This window comes from Aspergillus saccharolyticus (genome assembly GCF_003184585.1).
Source record: "Aspergillus saccharolyticus JOP 1030-1 unplaced genomic scaffold BP01scaffold_8, whole genome shotgun sequence".
Lineage (NCBI taxonomy): Eukaryota > Fungi > Ascomycota > Eurotiomycetes > Eurotiales > Aspergillaceae > Aspergillus > Aspergillus saccharolyticus.
In genome coordinates, this window is record NW_020290618.1 from 343,557 (window position 1) to 363,414 (window position 19,858).

The 19,858-nt window shown below is 51.7% G+C and overlaps 6 protein-coding genes across 6 annotated transcripts; 1 reads left to right on the forward strand and 5 right to left on the reverse strand.

The window, feature by feature from the left end:
• Positions 1-424: 424 nt before the first annotated feature.
• On the forward strand, positions 425-6,260 carry BP01DRAFT_336665 (ankyrin repeat protein; the record flags this gene model as incomplete). The annotated part of the gene is made up of 7 exons (XM_025573255.1): positions 425-1,357; positions 1,415-1,657; positions 1,720-2,041; positions 2,091-3,765; positions 3,825-4,196; positions 4,251-4,831; positions 4,887-6,260. The coding sequence occupies 7 exons, from the start codon at positions 425-427 to the stop codon at positions 5,930-5,932; spliced, it is 5,172 nt and encodes a 1,723-aa protein (XP_025433130.1). The 3' UTR covers positions 5,933-6,260.
• Positions 6,211-8,135, reverse strand: BP01DRAFT_414562 (cyclopropane-fatty-acyl-phospholipid synthase; the record flags this gene model as incomplete). The annotated part of the gene is made up of 5 exons (XM_025579067.1): positions 6,211-6,739; positions 6,788-7,069; positions 7,129-7,749; positions 7,814-7,918; positions 7,950-8,135. 5 exons carry the CDS (start codon positions 8,133-8,135, stop codon positions 6,566-6,568), a joined length of 1,368 nt encoding a protein of 455 aa, XP_025433131.1. The 3' UTR covers positions 6,211-6,565.
• A 1,973-nt stretch (positions 8,136-10,108) lies between these two features.
• On the reverse strand, positions 10,109-11,688 carry BP01DRAFT_380993 (putative MFS transporter; the record flags this gene model as incomplete). Its single annotated transcript, XM_025577270.1, has 2 exons — positions 10,109-11,597; positions 11,660-11,688. 2 exons carry the CDS (start codon positions 11,686-11,688, stop codon positions 10,109-10,111), a joined length of 1,518 nt encoding a protein of 505 aa, XP_025433132.1.
• Positions 11,689-14,743: 3,055 nt separating this feature from the next.
• On the reverse strand, positions 14,744-15,232 carry BP01DRAFT_292151 (uncharacterized protein; the record flags this gene model as incomplete). Its single annotated transcript, XM_025571681.1, has 2 exons — positions 14,744-15,029; positions 15,090-15,232. Coding segments are annotated over 2 exons (429 nt in total), but the record flags the coding sequence as incomplete, so codon positions are not given.
• A 991-nt stretch (positions 15,233-16,223) lies between these two features.
• On the reverse strand, positions 16,224-17,700 carry BP01DRAFT_390264 (S-adenosyl-L-methionine-dependent methyltransferase; the record flags this gene model as incomplete). Its single annotated transcript, XM_025577987.1, has 1 exon — positions 16,224-17,700. The coding sequence occupies exon 1, from the start codon at positions 17,457-17,459 to the stop codon at positions 16,224-16,226; it is 1,236 nt and encodes a 411-aa protein (XP_025433134.1). The 5' UTR covers positions 17,460-17,700.
• A 945-nt stretch (positions 17,701-18,645) lies between these two features.
• On the reverse strand, positions 18,646-19,543 carry BP01DRAFT_364161 (uncharacterized protein; the record flags this gene model as incomplete). The annotated part of the gene is made up of 5 exons (XM_025576313.1): positions 18,646-18,675; positions 18,705-18,724; positions 18,921-18,925; positions 18,989-19,344; positions 19,517-19,543. The coding sequence occupies 5 exons, from the start codon at positions 19,541-19,543 to the stop codon at positions 18,646-18,648; spliced, it is 438 nt and encodes a 145-aa protein (XP_025433135.1).
• Positions 19,544-19,858: the final 315 nt, after the last annotated feature.

Below are 19,858 nucleotides of genomic sequence, written 5' to 3' on the forward strand. Positions count from 1 at the left end.
AGTGGGATGCAACTAGAAGTAAATAAGAAGAGGCACCGAAGCCCTAAGAAAGCAAACAATCTCCAGATCCGAATCAGTAAATTAGTAAAGTGGCCCCACCCAAGCAGGCAGGGAAAGAATCCTCAAAGATCACTAGTTAGGGCTGGAGCCTGGACCTCGTGCCTTACTCCGTAAGCGGTGAGTATTTCTGCCTACAACCTCAGAGTGAAGCCTGTACTAGTCCCTATCAGGCAAGTTGCTCGTCCAATCTATGATGGAGCTTCTTAACCTTATAAACAGCTGGACGCCACCTTGAAATCTTGATGCTGTCTCTCTTTGTTTTATCTGGCTCCTGATAAACCTCTGATTCCTCATATTTCTCCACCTACTCACCTTCTCTAATTCTGCATTCCCTTCTAATCTGCAGGCTGTGGTGCCCCACGACATGGCGACGGCTCAGTTTACATTGCCATCTCTACCAGTGAATCACCGAAAGCTTCCGGAATGGATTTTGAACCAATCCCTGACCCCAATTCACGACATTATCCGACCGTACAACAATTACGATGCGGTTGTTCGTAAGCTGTTTGCTCAGGACCCATCCCACCGTCTTTTGCAGGACGCGTATTTGAATGTGATCCCATTATACGACGAGACTGGGACGGCGGATGTCCGCGTGCGAGCACGTCAAGTTGAATCGGAAACGCCTCAAATGAAAGAAAAGTATCTTCTGCCCTTGAAAGATAAAGACCGTCGCACCACAGGTTCTCCCGCGGTGGTTCCGAAATTCGTGGATTTCCTGAAAAATTTCACAATCTTCTCTGAAGGCGCGCTGAGTGACCTCGACTGGTCGAATGTGGTGGTCGCTGGTAGTGCTGTGGTGACCTGCTTACTTCCCGTGCCAGAAAAATACAATGACTCGAAGCGCTCCCTGCGCAGTTTCTACCACGAGAAAATCGCGCCCGCGTCGGACGTTGATCTCTTTCTGTACGGGCTGGATGAGCAGCAGGCCTTGGAAAAGATCAAGCAGATCGAGGACCGAATCAAGAACACCATTCTCTACGAAACTACGACAGTACGAACCAAAAATACTATCACAATCGTCTCGCAGCATCCGACCCGCCATGTTCAGATTGTCCTACGCATCTATAAGTCGGTGGCCGAAATTCTGACTGGATTTGACGTGGACTGCTCCTGCGCCGCCTTTGACGGAAAACAGGTCTACGTCTCGCCCCGTGCCCTGGCGTCGTACATCACGCAAGTCAACACAATTGATTTGACAAGACGCTCTCCATCCTATGAGAACCGCCTCTCGAAGTATTCGCATCGAGGATTTGAGATTTTCTGGCCCGAACTAGATAGGTCGCGAATTGACCCGGTAAACAGCCTCTCTGCATCTGTGACTCCCGTATCTGAGCTAAAGTGAACAAATCAGACTATCTTCGAACGGAGCTTCACGAGAGTAGTTGGCTTGGCACGGCTGCTGGTCCTCGAGCGGCTCCCGAAGCAATCCGACCGCGACTCTTATATTGAACAAAGACGAGAAGAACGTGGCCGACCGGCACCTAGGAGCAACACAAATCGGAGAGGAACGAAGCGTGGCGATCTGAAGAGCGATTGGAACGATGAGGTTGCAGAATGGGAGATTGAAGAGCAGATCTCGTCATATGACACATTCGTGCGTTCATGTGATACACTCTATCTCCACCCCCAGGCGGTCCGCTAATACCATCGCATTAGAGAATTCCTTATGGCCCTAGGTACACGGCGAAAAGGGTTGAGCGACTGATCTATGCGAAAGACCTATTGCTCAACGCTGAATGGAACAAGAAAAAGGAGAGACAGGTGAACCTTCATAGGCACCCTGCTTTCTTTGGGAATGTGGAGGATGTGATACATGACTGCTGTGGTTCTTGTCCGAAGCCGGCGACAGCCGAGGACAGCGAAGTTGCGGAAAAAGAGAGCAAGATCTATGTCTCAGGGGACGTTTCCTTCATCAAAGACGATCCCGGCCGCCAAGAAATTGGAAGCTTTAATCCCATCACAGAGACGGAGTGGACAGGTAAGTCCAATCTCAATTTGGCTGGGAACTGCACTAATGATCGGAACAGATATGGCCTACCTTGGCCAAACAGAGATACTTTGCCAGGCTATCATTGACTGCGACTTAGAAAAGGTACAGGAATGTGTTTCGGCGGACACAGCCAGTGTGAATAGTCGTGATTGCACGGGCCGGACACCATTGCACCTGGCTTGCATCTCTTCGACGCCCTCAATTGTGCAATGTCTTGTTAAACATGGCGCAAGGCTAGTGTCTCGCCTGGCAGATGGTCGGTCTGCTCTTCATCTAGCCGCTGCTAGAGGCTCTGTCGAGATGGTTCGTACTTTACTCACGAAAAGTGAGCAGAACGAAGCCAGGACCAGAACTCGCGAGGCGCTCTTGAATGAGGAAAATGATCATGTTCCTGCTGAGGAGGCGCAGTCTTTCACAACAGGCTCTTTCGTCAAGGTTGGCACAAATCCGGACACCGAAACCGACGATGCACTCCCAGTCGAAGAGACAGAAGATGCACCTGATATCTATGACATAAATGCCGCATCTTGGGATAGTCACACAACTGCGCTTCACCTGGCTATACTCAACGGTCATGCCGAGGTAGTCCAAGAGCTTGTGTCATCTTTTGGAGCAGATGTGCTATTGCCAGTCAAGCTGGTGAACGAATACGACAACAGCCCAAAGGCAGCTATTCTGACCCTGGTGCTTGCACTCAATCTACTTCCGGCTGAGTCGGCTGCAATGACGGAAGTCCTTTTGAAACTGGGCGCTACGCCAACACAAGCCGACATTGACAACGCTACACCGTTGATCTATGCCGTCGCTTCTCGGTATAACCATCTGTTAGATGTCTTTATGAGGTACAGCGGCCCCGCCACACGCAAAGCCATCGACTACTTCAGTTGCAGAGGTTCCTCCTGGTGCCCCTCAATCTCTTCACCCCTCATTACATCGATCTGGGCAAGATATCATGGCGGTGCAACTAAGCTGTTGCAAGCGGGCGCGAATCCATCTATTCAATTCGATCAATTCGTGAAACCAGGTCAAGGTATTTATGAGCAGCTTCGAGACAGGACAAGCGATCGCCTCAAGGATATCTTCCGGCACCAACTCACACAGCCGATCATGGCGGCCACCCAGCAGGAAATGCCAGTGTTGGCTCTTGAGCTTCTAGAACTCGGGGCAGATGCTAACACATTAACGGCCCAGGCCTATCAAGCTCAGGACGCGGGTTATCAGCTGCAACAAAACATGGGCGGAATGTCTTTGCTGGATTGTGTCCGAGATAAGCTCAAGACACTTCGTGCATATTTAGCTCCCGACTCACAACAGCAAACTTCGGGGGTTTATACCTTCAAAGACGATTATTTATCAGACTTGGCTGAGGATACGTATCAATGGTGGACCACGAGAAATATTGTATGGGATGCGAGAAAGCCGAGCAAGGTACAGTACAACTGGAACCGGAGGCCCAACCATCAGGGATTGCAAGACAAGAATCCTGCAGAGAAAGAGTCGGCTGTACAAGCTCTTATCTCCGATTTTGAAAGTTTGGAAGCTGCGCTCGTCAGCAGAGGAGGCAAGCCTCTCCGCGAAGTTTGTCCGGAACTTCTTGATCGCGAAGAGCAGTTTGAGACGGAATCTCCTAAGCCCAAGCCGTTCGAACCCGAGATCACATTCCCCAATGTGCGCGATATGACTGCCAAGAAGCAGGAAGCCTATGTTGAGCTGTATGTATCACATTGTCAGGCTAGATTTGAAACCATTCTGACGCATTTTTGCCCTACAGATTCCAAGCAGCGTGGACTGGTGACCTTGATACCGTCAAACGTCTTACCTTGACGGTCGAAAACACGGAACAGGATCATTTACCATTGCAGATTGCTGTGCGCGATCAGCATTACTTCTCTCCCTTCTCCATCGCTGCGCTTCGTGGCCACTATCAGCTGGCCAAGATTGTCCTCAAAATCGCGCAAGCCCAGTTCAAGCCACAAGACTCCGAAGACCATGAAGAATACGAGTTGGACATGGAAAGTGATGCGGGTGACAGCAACGATCTCGGGATCCGCGAAAAGGTTGTTACCAACAAATTCACGGTGGAGGACATAGGCGAGGCGGCTGCGCAAGTCGAGAGTGACGTATCTGCTTACAACATGTTTGAGTGGAGTTGCCAGGGGGCTCGATATCTGGCGGCACAAAGGCCCGAAGACGCCAGTGCGCTCACGATGGGGCACAGGCTCTCTAAGGACACATCTGACTGTCCGAATGGTCTGATTGAGTACGCAATCTGGGTCAATGATGTGGCGTTGCTCCGATTCCTCCTGAAGCTTGGTCAGGAACTTGTTGAAGCCGGAATCTCAGCAGACAAGGGCGTGTTCAAAGTATCCAGCAATGCCACACGCTTGGCCATAGGCAAGGGGCACCTGGACTGCCTTGAAGAGCTTATTCGACACACGGGCGCCAATCTGCCTATTGAAACCATGCTTCGGTCGTGTGGAATTAGCAATACGGAGAAATCAAAGTACTACCAAGGATTGTCGATTCATGGCAAAAAGCGAGCTGATTGGGCGGCAGCTGGCAGAGACATGGGTGTAAGGCAAGAAAAAGAGAACCATCCACTTCTTCTAGCCGCGGTGCAAGGAAGCTTGAAAAGTGTCGAATGGTATTTGAGCTCGGCGCCAGAAAGGCTGTATATCGAATTTATTCAGGAACACCAGCACGAACCAAAGTTGAAGTTGTTGGCTCAACAGGGTGAAAAGACAACAGCTGCTCTGAGGAAGTGGCTCTCGGCGAAGAGTAAGTCCAGCCTTAATTTTAGTCTCTAAAGGCTTCCAGCTGACGCACAAACCAGGTCAATTTGTGCTACACTGCGCAGTACTATCGAAGTCGTCGGAGGATGCAGCCAGATTAGTCAAATACTTAACTCAGCGTGCTCCTGGATGTCTGGAAAGCAGATCTTCAGATGGCCATACCCCATTGGCACTGGCATTTTCCCTTCATCGGGTTGAATTCGCCCGGATTCTCATCGACGCTGGGGCAGATCAGAGCACCCGCGACAACAAAGGCAACAACCTCATCCATCTAGCGCTCTGTGGCTTAGGCAACAGCCCGCAATTGACTCAGCACAGCCTTCAACAGCTTCTGAGCATGCTCGATCCACGGCTGGTCTCATCCTTGCTAACAGAACGCTCCTCTGACCACCCTGGGTCTCTCACACCTTTTGCACGCTGGCTTCATTCTTCGGGAAGGTCCTGGGGTTTGTGGAGGAACAACGACGATAAACAATCCGACCTGGAGAATACCGCACGTTTCATTCTAGACTATGCAAGCCCCATTAACCAGAAATTTCTGGAAATGCTCGATGGAACAGGAAACACTCCCCTCCACGAAGCAGTTCGATTTGGGCTTCCAGACTTATTCAAGATGATGGTCGAATATCGACCCGATTTGCTGTTCCGCGAAAATGCAGTGGGCAGCACCCCCTTCGAGCTCGCAGTCGACACCTGGGTGACTCATGTGACCTCGCAATGCCCTCCAGTGGACCAGGGAGACATGGATCGAGCCGCATACAAGGACCCCGAGGCGCAACGCGTGCTTGACCGTTCCCCGGAGTCGTTCATTCCGGGCCATCGCGCGCCAAAGCATCCGAAGAGATCCCTTTACGAGATTGCCCAGGAGACAGCTGCAAGCCACCCTTCCAAAAGACGCTTGGTGAGTCTGAATGAGGCCTTGGAGGTGACTAGAAGACTGGCTTTGCGGAGCGAGATGAAGCGGGCTGAAGATGTCAGCGATAACGGTGGTGACGATGCAGTGGACGAAGTCAAAGATTGGTACAAGCGTGGAGGCCCGAACAACTGTGGCGCATTCTCTGACGACTACTCCGAGACGGAGTGGTAATTTCAGGGATGGGCTTGGCTGCATAGCGAGGTTGAAGTAGAAATATTCTTTTTAAATGCATTCGTCACTTTCAGCTTTGCGACAACACTGGCACAGGCAATGAGAACTTGTTGAGGACTCTCATAGCTCTTGGAACATAAGAAAACCGAATATGGATGTAGCCTTTATACGCTCTTTACCCTGAGAAGGTTGGGTTGCCAGACAGAGTAAGTTCCTCGACCGGTATAGCGCTGCTTTTTGCTGTGCGGATCTAAATGCAAGGCGGTAGTTGTATCAAACTCGCAGTAGCTTATGATAGACATAGCAAATCCTGACCCTCTAAAGAGTTCTGGGTGACAGTCGTCCTCAGAGCACTCATATTAAGCGAATTCCTTGATCACTTCTATACCCCGGCAACACTGAAACTAGAAGGAGCATCCACTGCCAGTAGTATCGCCTGAGAGCTATTTCGTGACAACCAAATATCCCGCTTGTTGGGACAGAGCTACGCACTGGGAAGCACAGAAAATTTACAGATTCAAGGAACCTTCGAGGAAAAAACACTCATGCTTCGAATCCACATACACGCCTCAGGAAAATGGCAGCCGGAGAACCGCACGTACAACAACCAAGCCTCAACATTGAAATGCCTACTTACTCAAACACCTCATATTTGAAGTAGTTGTCGGATTTCAGCTTCGGCTCGAGGACCTCATCGAAGACCGGGACTGGGTCATTGATTGCGGGCTCAGGCGTTCTGACCGCCGTAATAACATGATTTGTGAGGACCCGTGACCGAAAGCCTGCCTCGCAGTAGGTGAAGTAATACTACCACATATTAGCCTCTATTCGGTTACGATGTGCCAACGCACTTACCACCCATACTCGACGAAACGCCTCGATCTCGTCCTCCTTGGCCTCCGGATGTCTTCCAATGTAATCCTGTCGGATGAGCTCCCAGTTTTTGAGGAAGTTCTCGCGCCATGTCGTCAATGTCTTTATATAGCTCGGTCCGATACTCTGTAGAGAGTCAAGTTCCAGCGTCCCATTCGAACCGATATGCAATGCGTTCAGAAAGACGTTCGTGGAGCAAAGGTATCCGCCGGGGAAAATATATCGATCCGTGAATGTAGTGATACCGGGTTTGTGATCGTGCATCTGTTCTCCCAACGGCCTCAGCAACACACTCTCATCACGCAAAAGGAAAGAGTACAGACCATATTGTTGGTTGTGATTGCCTGCATGACCAGAATGCCGCCCTCGGGCTTCAACAACCGGGAGATCGTGCCGAAGAATCCGTTCATGTACTTCTTGCCGACATGCTCCACCATCTCCACTGAGACGATGCGATCATATCCGCCGGCTGGCATAGGTGCATCTCGGTAGTCACACAGCATAATAGTGATCTTATCGTCCAGGCCTGCGGCCTTGATGCGTTTCTCGGCCAGCGCTTTCTGCTCCGATGCCAGGGTGATGCCTGTCACTCGGCAGCCGATCAGCCGGGCGGCTTCGATTGCAAGACTGCCCCAGCCGCAGCCAATGTCGAGGATGTGGTCGGTAGGAGATATGCGGGCTTTTTGCAGGATGTTGTGCACGCTGCGGATCTGCGCGGTTTCGAGGGACTCATGCGGATCGTTGGACCACCATCCGTTCGAGTAGTTCATGTCCGCAGAAAGCAGGGCAGAGAAAAGGGCATTGGAAGTATCGTAATGAAATGTGACGTTGGAGCGAGAGTGGGCGAGGGTATTAGTTGGGGTGAAGAGGAGGTGGCGGAGGCGGGGGAAGAGGCTCAAGAAACGGTTACCGAAGCCGAGTTTGGTACGGTTACGGAGGTAGAGCTGCATATGCATTAGCTCCTTTACTTTTTCAGTCAGGTAGAGGAGATTTATGAGACAATGGTACCTGGAAAACGTGACGAAGATCATCACACTCGAGCTCTTGGTAGATGTATGCTTCGGCGAAACCCTGCCTTGAAGTTAGGTTGTTCGAGGAAAATGAAGAGTGATTCTACTAGATCAAAACCCTGACAGATGCGGACCCAAGCGTTGGGATTCACAATCATGATTTGGACACCTTTGACTGTGGACTCTGGTCCGAAAGCAACAATCTCTGGCTTCTGCGCATGACTCTTGATCACAACAGTCAATCGCTCCTGGTGCTCAATGCTGGCCAATGCCTGCAGGACAAAGACTCGAGAGTATGACTGAATGAGTCCTTCCAGCATTGTGGAGAGTCAAGAGTGACTATGATCTTCTTGACTTCGCTTGAAGCATCGACAGGAAACATCGCACGTTGACCAGATTTAAGTAGTGGTTGCTTCGACACAGAGCGCCCTCCGACATTCTGGTCTCGCCAGATTCATTGATTGCTGGCCGCGTTGTCCAAGATCCTTGAAGCCCGAGTATACGAGGAATGCGTTTGACTGGTGCAAATTGAAGGATTAGGGAAGGAAACGTTGCTACGCAAGCCACAAAGCGCTTTGACAGCTTTGCTGGCTCGTATAGGAACGCATGCATAACAGCTCAGTTCAGCTCGCTGCATGTCTCAAGGTCAATTTTCCACACAAGAACCTCGCTAGGAAGATATTTGACACCTCTCTGGCCAAGGGTTAAGGCCCCTAGCCCGAAGGTTGCAGGCGTTCAATTCACAAGTACCCGCATGGGCAGACTCAGGCATGGCTGGCTGAAATCTGCTGATGGGTACAAGACCTGGAATGGGTCGGATCATCATCGCTTTTAGCATGCAAGCATGTGATGAGCGTTTTATCAGCTTTTTCTGCCCAGAATTTGAGTTAGAGTCATTTGAAGCGAGCAGATGTGGTGAATTCTTCCCTACTGAGCGCTGCATCCATGATCAAGTGAAGACAGATAGATACCGTGGACATTCGGCGGGGTAGACTGCCTCAGGCGCTATGTATGTCAGACGCTGTTGGGAATATTGGACCTGATCGGCATAATCTCGGCCCGTGATCGGCAGAATACTTTGGCACTCACCATTACGGATTCCGCGGCCAACTACCGCTTCAGGTCATTCTCTCGTGCTCGTATTCCATCTTCCTGATAGATTTCGAATATGGCACGGTCCGTCTTCGCTTCATCCCGGATTGTTCCAGTGGAAACATATCGCGATTCCCTTCGAGATGGTTTCTGATCGATCACTTCGGAGCCATTCAACAAGTGTGACGCTGTAAGTTTCCACCTTGGAACTGTTTTCCATCTTGTTCAACTCCAAACCACAGTACTGAGACATCTCAGATAAGGGGATCCCATGACACTCAACTTCCATGCTGGGAGTCTTCACTCGTCGAGTGACGTCGTGTTAATCTTCAAATAGCAAATTTCGCACTCCTCACCCTCTTCATTCGGCATCAAAACCGTATCCGTATCCCGCGACCAGGCTCCTGTTGATCACCAGCCCATACACGCGCTGGAGTGGACCCTTAGAAGGATGATTCTACGCAGGCAACATGAGCAGCTTGCACGGCTAAGCAGGGACAGACAAGAATGCCAGGTACCAGGTATGACCGAACAGTGCGAGAGCAATCATGAAGCGCTTCAGTCCTGCTCCTGGGCTGGCAATTCAGTAAGATCATCATCCACAATACTCCGTACTCTCCCTCTTCTTATCCGCACTTTATCTTGGCACTCCAGCAGTGGCAGCCATATGCAAAGGCACTCCTCGCGATGCAACTTGGCCTACTGATAGAGATTGGGCCACCCTGAAGGCCTCCGTTGGCGGTCAATTGCTTCGCACCGCTCCTGTCGCTGCCTCTTGCTGGCCCAATAGCTCGTTTGAATCCTCTGTCTCGTGCAATACAGTTCAGTCGGAGTGGATCAATGCAATTCTGGCACTCACGCCAGCCAGAATCCATCGACTACTAGGTATATGCTAACAATTCTTGCCTACCGCCAGGTACGTCAGGGATACGCAACTGACCAGGGCTGTACGATCGGCGGCCCGCCGGCGTATATCGTCAAAGCCACTACAGAAACCCAGATTGCAACGGCGATTGAAGTAGGCTGCTACCCGTACCATTCGCATTGTCATCAAGGGCACGGACCATGACTTGAATAGGCGGTATATTAAGACCTCTTTTTCGTACTTCATTATCTATATTCAGTAGAGCATTATACACTGAGTACATAAATCGTTCACACATATATACAATCTATGCATTCACACTCCCCTTCCAGTTGCCTACTTCTCCATCGACGGAGGCAGGGCCTGCGACCCCTCCAACTCCTGTTTCTTCTCCAACATCGATTGTCTCATGAACGGACTCCGCGCGCGGATCTTCCTCCCCCAAATCAGTACCAGGACTGGTGCGAAAGCCAAAAGCAACGAGACCAACGCCAGCAAGGTACTCGCCCACTGAAAATTAAGAGTAGTGTACATGCTCTGGGCCGCAAGTGGCAGAAACGCCGAGAAGATATTCTCGCCCAGCGCCACAGTGGCGACGGCGCTGCCCGCCCAGTGGCTGTACGCATCAACCACATAATCCGCGATGCCACACACAACCACCACACTCCCCGCCCCGACCATTGCCAGCCCGACCGCCGGCGCAATCCAGGGAAGGTTCGGGTACGAAGTCCACGCGTACGTAAACATCCCGCCCGCAATGCCAAGGATCCCGCCCGCCACGGCCGTGTACAGACGCGCCTCGGGAATGGGGACGCCGGGGATCTCGGTATTGCGGCGCGCGGAGTCGAAGTATAGTTTCGCGGAGTAAAAGCATGAGGTCCAACCCAGACACTGGCCGACCACGATCGCACCCTGTACGTAGCCCGCTTGCACGGCGCTCCAGCCGTATAGTCCACTGAAGACCTGCTCGACGGTCTGGGTGAAGAGGTAGAGCGTGCCGACGGTGAAGGCAGACCAGAGCGTCGAGACGAAGATCACGGACTCGGTGCACAGGAGCTGGATCGGCCGCTTGATACTAGCCAGCAGCATTTGGTGGCTGGGCTGCTTGTGCAGCTCTTCGCGAGCGTACACATTCTGTCCCTTGGCGCGGAGGTGGCGCGCGCGCTGAGCGAGAATGACAGCGCCCCGGGATTCTTTGAAGAGCAGGTAGTAGATGGGAAAGAGGGCGCCGAACCAAATCAGCTGGAGGTAGGAGATCCAGCGCCAGGACAGGAATTGGAGAATCGGAGCCCCAATGACGGGGCCGATGCTACTTCCAGATAGGTAGGCCAGGATGTATATGCTGACGGGGATGTTGCGTTCGCGCTCGTCTCTCCAGACATTGCCGATGACTGAGGCAACAGTGTTCGCGAGGATCATGACACACCCCCCGCAGAAAAACCGGGTGATGATCAGAGTGGCGAAGTTTTGCGCCAGAGCTTGCGGGATAATGAAGCAAAGAAAGATGAGATAGGTCACCAAAAAGCAGCGCCGAATACCAAAATCCTCCATGACAGGGAGAATTAGTAGGGAGAAAAATGCTCCGCCAACGGTCCACGAGGTGACGGGCCAGTACGAGTTTGGGAAGCCTGCATCGCTGACCCGAAATTCCTCGTTGATCTGTTCATGGGCGACGGTGATGATGGTTCCATTCATAAGCGTGGTGAATGTTGTGAACAAAGGGATGGCTGTCACAATCCATTTTCGGTGCAGGGGCCAGTTGAGGGGATTTCCTTGGTCATCGGGACCCTCCCAATCCAAGACGACGATGTCTGACTCTTGCGAGCTGGCTGTGGGTGACCATCAGTAATGAGTTGTATAACGGATGAAGGGATTGTCTTGCCTGACGGTGTTCTTTCGAGATCATCAGTCACCATGATCGAATGATTGACACCATGCAGCAAATTTCTACAAGGGTATAATCATATATGCGGGTTTGGTGGATTTTAGGGGGTTTCTGCAATTGTGCCCTAGGCGGCTTCGTGTCTCGCCGCGAATGAAGATGACAGTGGAGCGTGAAGGACAGGAGCGAGAAAGCTTTTAGAAACCCCCGGGGATCGCCACCTTTAAGTGAGCAAGAAGATTTTCCTTGACATTTAGGCAGGCGCGCCTTCGAAGCTGCGATGAAGATCTGGACTCCGACATTGCTGGAATCGCCTTCATGGAGAGAGAAAGAGAAAGAGAGAGAGATGGGAAGACTCCACCCACGCTGTTAGTTCAGTTCCTTCTCTGGTCACCTGCCGCATGCGGGTTAGTCGGTCGCTCTCTTCCCACTCCCCGAATTCCTGGTTTCGGGTCTTGTGGATATCGAACATTAGAATGGACCACCGCAACTGCCGCTTCTCTTCGTATTAGATGATTCCCTCACATAACTCCACGGAGTGAAAGATGAATATCTTGCATCTCTCCAGCTGCGCATGTGTTCGACAGGTCCGGCCGACTTCTAAACACCGCCACCGTTGGTCCGGGCTTGCTGACACGATGCGAGATCATGTCATTTGCATGTCATTCCGCTGAGATGCATGGGATTTGGCCTTGAAATAAAGGAACAATGGCCGAACCTCTTGGGTGACAAAGCAAGGCGTGCCATTCGATAACATGAATTTGATAAGTTATATCCAAGTCTGAAGAGACTATTGGGCGCGAGTTGGCCCGGAATAGGCTAGTCGAGCGGGAACCGTGGACTGTTGACCTTGACTCAACCGAGTTTTCTTTCTTTCCCGCGGCCTTCTTCAGGTTTCTCCATGCATTGCCTCAATCCAGCAGGTCGGAAGCGGGTTAGCCGAGGTGGATCTGGGCTGGTTTTCCAAAGATGGCGGTGGATGCTGGTCTCAGCGGGCGCTTACCGCGCTCTGGTTCCCCGTGCACCCTGGGCTTCAACAATCCCCTTGTGCGCGTAGTCGTACGATTGGCGCCCCTCTTCCCAGGGGGCACTGTAACAAACTTGCAACAGAGATAGCGCGCCCAGAGATATTCGATCGGTTCAACCTCGCCACTGAGATTCGATGACCATCCTGTCTCATTGACGTCTTCTCTTCTTCGCCGATTTTCGGGACATTCAGCTGTACCTGATCACGGGAATTGCGCAGCGACAACGCATCTGCACCCACCCCACTATGACCTGCTGAATTGTGCGCATGTCGCGGAGAATTTCAACCTTTCCATCACACGATGTGTCTTACCATTCACACCTGTTTCTGGTTTCCTCTAGTCGTTCTCCTTGCCACATGGTTACGGTACATGCACCTGTTGGTGCTTCGATGCCATGTCTTGGCAGCACGCCTCCCGAGCAACCTGACTCCTCGAGCTGTCAGTTGAACTGGACAGCTTCGTAGTCGTACAAATATATGAGTATGCCCCACACCCGTTGATGACCAAGTCAAGTGGGCGGATAAGGGCTCTCTGAGACCGGGCCCCGGATCCTAAATTGCTTAACTCAATCTCGGTCCGTCGATCGTGTGCGACCGTGTGCGCCGAGGGTCTCGTCGATTTCATGCAGCCTGTCTGCAGCTGGCGGAAACCACTCGACCTGTTTTGATCACTTTGACTGGTACAGTACCTGTGCTTCTTGCATATTCGTGCAGCTAGTTCTCATACCACCGCAACTTTCACCCGCAAGAGCCGACCGTGCGACAATCCGCTGTCCGAAGGGAAGGTGAATCTTGCTTTCGAATGTCAATCTTTATTCTTAGATATCACCTCCAAGCCTTGCCTGCTACGTCTGCTGCTCAACTACTCCATAATGACCCAGTCGAATTCCATCACAAATTACCTCAGCTAATCTCGCAATGCCTCTAACTCAGAGTTCTCCAGCCAGACCATTCCCAATCTCTGGAAGAATCCAAACAAGGACCCTTTAGGCACATACCCGGCATAGCGGCTCTGCCATAATGCTGCAAATGAACCTTTCACTGGACCCAATCCGGCGAACCCAAGTACCTCGAGAACCCACGGCATAAGGACCACCAATACTTCCAGAGCCAAGATGGTAGTGTACGCGGGGTGGTCTTTCGCGAATCCAAAGGCTTCTTTAGAGGCGGTTGCAGAGCTTCAGTGGCAGCTTGAGCCATCTTGGCGTTGTGCTGAATCGCGTTGGTCAGGGGCGTTGAGGAGGGCTTGGGCCAGGCGGTTGATCCAGCCCGTCGCGTGGATCTCGTCAGCGGATTTGTGCATCTTAAGAGTGGTTGGAGTGGTAAGCATAATGGCGAGAAGCTCCGAAACTTCTGGAGTAGAGGTAGGAGGTCGGTGCTTTCGCAAAATGCGTATGCGCGCTCGGTTGGGTCGAGGCAGTCGAGGATTTGACTGAGTGAAGCCCATTTTGAGGTGACGACGGAGGTGAGAGATGGAAAATAATATTCTGATGGTTCTGTTGATGATGTTGACAGAAGATAGTTGATGGTAGGATTGCCAGAGCGTAGTGGTTTGGGAGTGCGAGATTCACTGTCAAGGCTAGGAAGGTCCTTTTAATCAGAATTCACTCAGAGGATGATTCTCGCTGCGTTTGCAGGGCTTGCGTCTGCACACCTGACTGACTTCTAACCGCAGCAGGAGTCCTAATACCTGTGGCACGGAGCTGCCGCAGTGAGTCGTTCACTCTTCTTTCTCGTGAGCCCCAATTACTTAGAAACGGGCGCTTACATGAACTCGGCCTTGTCATTTGAGGCACATGAGACTGCGCCATGGCGAGCGGCGCATAGACATTCGGCCGCAACAGAAAAATTCAGCTTACCCATGCTTGGCTGCTCATATTAACTGTTGCATATCAAAGCAACCGACTTCTATTGATTCAAATCAAAGGTTATATCCAATTACTGCCAATGCCCCTTAACCGCAAACACTAAGCCACCTCCATTCAACAACAGCCACTATCACAAAGACCCATGTAGCATTTATCTTTCTCCTACGCGTAGTTGGAGATCCTGGCGACCGTTACTAGGCAGGTCTTTTGTTGTTCAACAACGACTTACGCAGATTGCCATCAGGATCGCGGCAGTAGACGCTGTGGATCTTACCCCGAGTCCCGGTGCGCGGCACAATTTCACCACCCTCCAGCAGCTCGATGCGCTCCTCTTCAAGGGCTTTCTTCACCTCGGTGACCCTCATTCCGGTCAAGAAGCAGAGATCTGCACTGCCTGGCATCACATTCTGGGCCTTGGGCTCGAACTCCTTCCCAATCTCGTGGAGATTAATCTTCTGCAATCCAAACATCAGAGAGTGACTATTTATGGTCAACATAATGGCCTTCTGGGCCTGCGATGCATTCCTCGATGAATCATACCGTTGAATGTTGGGACTGCTCGGAGAAGTGAAGACCTCGTGTCGCATTCCGAGATGAGAGGTGTAGAAAGTCACCGTAGTAGGAATCGACCGCACGCTCAGCACCAGATGGTCAAGAGATCTGATAGCAAATCTAGCGGTCAATCTGCTGTTTAGTGTCTGACTCGACAAGTTGTGAATGTCAGAGGATCAGCGTCCAAGGGAGAAACGCTGCGTGGGCAGCGTGCTTCAGTAGTCGTTTCCGAGGCGGGGAAAGAAATGTTCGGTAAAGTGAGGAGACGCCGAGAGCCCGTTTCCGTGAGGACTTATCCATAGCATCATCAATTCATTTCCATTACCAAGCTCGAACCTCTCTGAGGTGTCATCGGCATCTCTTCTATCCTCACCAGCGGACATGTCGGGTAGCCTGAATGGAAGTACTTGGTGGATGGTTCGAGTTCAAGACCCACCAAGGAGTAGGAAAGGTCTTAGTTACAGGGAGGGAGACTTGTAACTTATAACTTGACTCACTAGTTGGTTATCTTATGTATGCTTGATCATCTTCTGTGCGCAGAAAGTACTGTGCAACAATAGAGGACCGTGGGCGTTAAATAATTATTCATCCATCATTGCTGGTGATGAACACCTCGCAACCTCCCACTTGGATTGTACTTCTTCAGCAGCGATCAGTCCCGCTTCATCTTGCGTCCAATCCCTGGTCTGCCTCTTAAGCTTCATGTATCCTCAAGACAACAAGCCTCACCTCGACATCCTTGCTTCGTTAGCACGTTTCACCTTGTCAGTCTGCAGAAAAATGAGCCGAAGGTTCTCACTCAGCGATCCAGTCTAGCTCTTGGCTCGTCTTTCCTTATGTTCTCGTCACTTCTTCTCTCGGGATGCGCATCAGTGATCATACTCCGTGGCTTGCCGCTCCCCCTCCTGAGCATTTGACGACTGATACCTTCTCCCTACACCGACCGTTCAGTGACAAGATGATCATATCCCTAATGCAAGACATTCTCAACCCACATGAATGCATAATGATTTATTCCGAAACAGCTGTGCATGGCCGAACACATGTCTCGCCGTTGAAAATCCAATACATTTTTCCATCCAGATCATTGTTGAAAGACGTAAATGACCTCCTATAATACAATCACCGCAGCTTCCCAAGGAAATGGATCAGTCTCTTACCAGTTGATGGCCTCGGTCCTCTGGACGACGTTTTCACAGCCACCACATGATACGCCTGCAATGCATTAATTGCGAACGCGTGCGCACCACCCCATAGGAACAGCCTGAAAATACGGTAGGTCTCTTCGCCCCAGCCAGCCACAATCTTCTCCTTGGCCAGGTCCAGCCTCCTCGCCCACTCTTCCATGGTCCACCCATAGTCCTTCGTCTCTTTTACAACTTCATCTATCTCAAACCCATACATCAACAACTCTCCTATCACATCTTGCACGGCCATGTACGTATGCGTTCCTCCCCAGATATAGCGCCGTGTGAACGGACTCACTGCAAATTTCTCCACTGCCGCCGCCCCATCGAGATACATCCTACCTCCCACCCGCAGCAGATTCCACGCCCTCTTCGCAAACCGCCGGTAATCTGGCAGATGCTCGATGACCCCTAATATCACCACCGCATCGAACTCCCTCTCGCTCTCCCACTGCCAGTAGTCCCCAACCACCACCTGACCCGGTAACTGCATCCTTTCCCTCAATTGCTCCACGTATCGCGCCTGACTTTCGAGTAAAGTCAATGTGGTAACATGCACACCCTTAGCACCGCAATACTGCGTCACGCCACCCCAGCCCCCACCAACATCCAGCACGCGCATCCCGGCCTCCAACCTCAGCGCCGCAAAAATCCGCTCAAGCTTCCGCTCTGATGCATCCTCGATACTTAGTCTCTGTCCGGTGGCCTCCTGTTGATCGAAAATGCCTTGCGTATAGAAACGGTACCGCGTGTCGATGAATGTGAGGAACAAGTCTTCGCCACGGCCATAGTGGTCGCTGACGGATTGAGCGTTCATTCGTGTGTTGGAACGGAGGTAATAGTCATACAGAAAGCGAAGACGTTGGCGAAGGGGGGCTTTGCTCTCCAAATCTGGGCGGGAGGCAAGCAAACTCAGCAACTTGCCGCTCACGCTAATGGCGCCTTTGACGTAGGCCTCACCCACGGCCATCTCCGTGATTGGAGTGCGAAGGGAAGCTGTGGTATGAAAGGTGACGCGCCATATTGGTGGCTTCGGTGGATTGACAGGCACGACGGTGCCGTCGGGAAGTTCAATCTCACCGGGGCTGTTGAGCGTGGTTAGGATGGCGGCGAGACCGACGCGGGGAAGTTTGAATAGTGGCTGTCGTTGCGCCTGGCTAGGGTAAGTCATTGTTGCTGGGTAATGGGAACTGCTACTATCCCCTTCGATTGTTCTTTTCTCAGAGTCTGGTGATATTTCTGACGAGCAACACACGCATCATCCATGGATCCTGGTCCCTACTTAAATAATTTCCACACAAGCTGGGAAGCTCAGAGGCACGCTGAGTAAACATGACGAGTCTTGAGGCTGGGCCGAAGGAACGCCTGCAGAGAACTAAGTAGACATGAAGAATCAACGGTCCAGTTTACGCGCTCAGCTCTAGAACAGCAATCTAATGGCTTGTACTTATTGCATCTTCTATACCTCTGCGGGGCACATCACAGCCGGTCATTCGTCGGGGGTTCTCTCCGCGTGGCGGCCTTGACCCACTTTCTGCACCGCTTATGACGATAAGTACTAGGTCAATGCGTTGGAACGGCTGGAAATCAAGTGGCAGGTGGTCGGCACACCGTTGGTCTGAAGAAAGCATTAATTAAGCTGAGATGAAGACTCGGGGGCAAATGGTGCCTTCTACGCTTTTTGGTCCGGCTGCTTCTCCGCTGTTGCGGTCGCCGAAGCGGGAATTTTGCATTTGTCGCTTCCCATTCGACTTAATGTAATTGCCACGAGCACGGTAATTATACCATCCTTTGTTCATGTAGCAAGATATTTCTTGCACGCTGGTGCTGGAGGAGGTTGACTGCAATCGCGAATACTGCCATGACTCAGATCGAAGCCGCGCCATCGGCGAAGTGTAGGAGGAGCGGGATCAATGGCTAGTTAGTTATAGTTCTCCGTGTTATGGCCCGTCATGCACTCCTAGTTACTCCAGGGTGGTCAGGTAAATGCTTCAGACTCGCATTGGGATCGCAAGGCTGCGAACGACATCCAGCGATTTAACTGTCCTCTCGTGCGTATACATTGCACCGTGTACCTGATTATCTGGAATCTCACTACTCCACAACTCAGTAAGGAAACAATCTCCCTGAGATTGGCCATCAAGAATGAAGCTTTGAGTCTAACATTCTATCTGGATGGCCATCAAGTGATGTTCTGTGAGGCTTAGCATTCGGATCTTGAAATATAGCGCTTGGTAGCCAATGAGAGCGTTCCAACCCACAGACGAAAACTGCAGTGATAACAGTCTGCTATGCCAGCATAGATATACGCTCATAGTTACCAGTTCCATGGCCAAATTCTCTGCGTCGCTTTCTTCTCAGTGTAGGCACAGTACGCCACCCATGAACTATCACACTCAAATCTAAGTGCACTTACAATTAGTAATTCACTTAATCCTGGCACCAAGGCAAGGCGCATACATGGGGTTCACCTGAGGACCCGTAACCACTTTGAAGCCTTTGGAGAAAGGGATAAATACAGTGCATTCGAGTCGATAGCATCCTCTGACCCCAGATTAAACGCATAATTGAACTCAGAACAGCAAAATCATCGCACCTTCTTCTCCCACGCTGCTCGCATCTACTCACTCACGGTATCTGCATAGCCTCACAGCAAAGCTGAGTAATCCAGCGCCGACGACAGTCCCGTGTAGTACGTACGATGGCGTCCCTGCAAGCTGCATGAATCCCGGTAGGATCCATTCCGCGCCTCCTCCGCACTCACGCTCATCGTCGTCGGCGTATGGTCCCCGCACCTCATGGTCTGCGGTCGTCGCGACGTGGGGTACGAGCCTTGTGCACTGAGCCGTCGAAATGTATCCTGCATCAGCTCCTGCCAATGAGTCGCCGAGAAGGATTGGTTGCCACTTAATGATGTGGTAGCCCGGGAGGCGCTGGGCATCGATCCGCCATATGATTGGCTCGTGCGGCACGGACAGCGAGCTGTCCGGATCAATGTTGACGAGGTTCACCGCGTCGACAAGGCCGGTATTAGTAACCAAGGGGGCGTAGTGAGTCTGATAGCGCCAGGCGTAAAAGAGATTGGTGTCGTGGGCATTGAGTCAACCACGCCGCCGAGGTTGTTGAGCACTACGGGAATGGCGGGGGCGCAGCTGATTCGCGTGGAATATGTCTCATCGTGCCGTTGGCCTGCCGGACGGTCAGCTCATTGCTCTCCTGGTGACGGACAGACTTGATGGTCGTGCTGCAAAGCATGTTGCTAGCGAGATTCTACGTCGCGCGCGTGTAGATGTCGGCCATGCCCCGGACTGGACGGATGTATCCTTCTCTCAGTGCTTTAGCTGGCGGGATCCCAGATATCGGATGTTGGAGAAGGTCATCATCTTCAGAAGATTGTCGCAGCCGTGATTTATGTTGGGGAGGATGGTGGACTCGAGATGGCTTTTCTCCAGGAAGTCGCCGAATGGTAGCAGCAGGTCTTCTGGGACTGGACCGGGCAGGGTCGTAGGTCCCATCGTTGAAGAAAGGGTGTTGGGCGATGACGTCTAGGTACGTGACGGCTTTGGAACC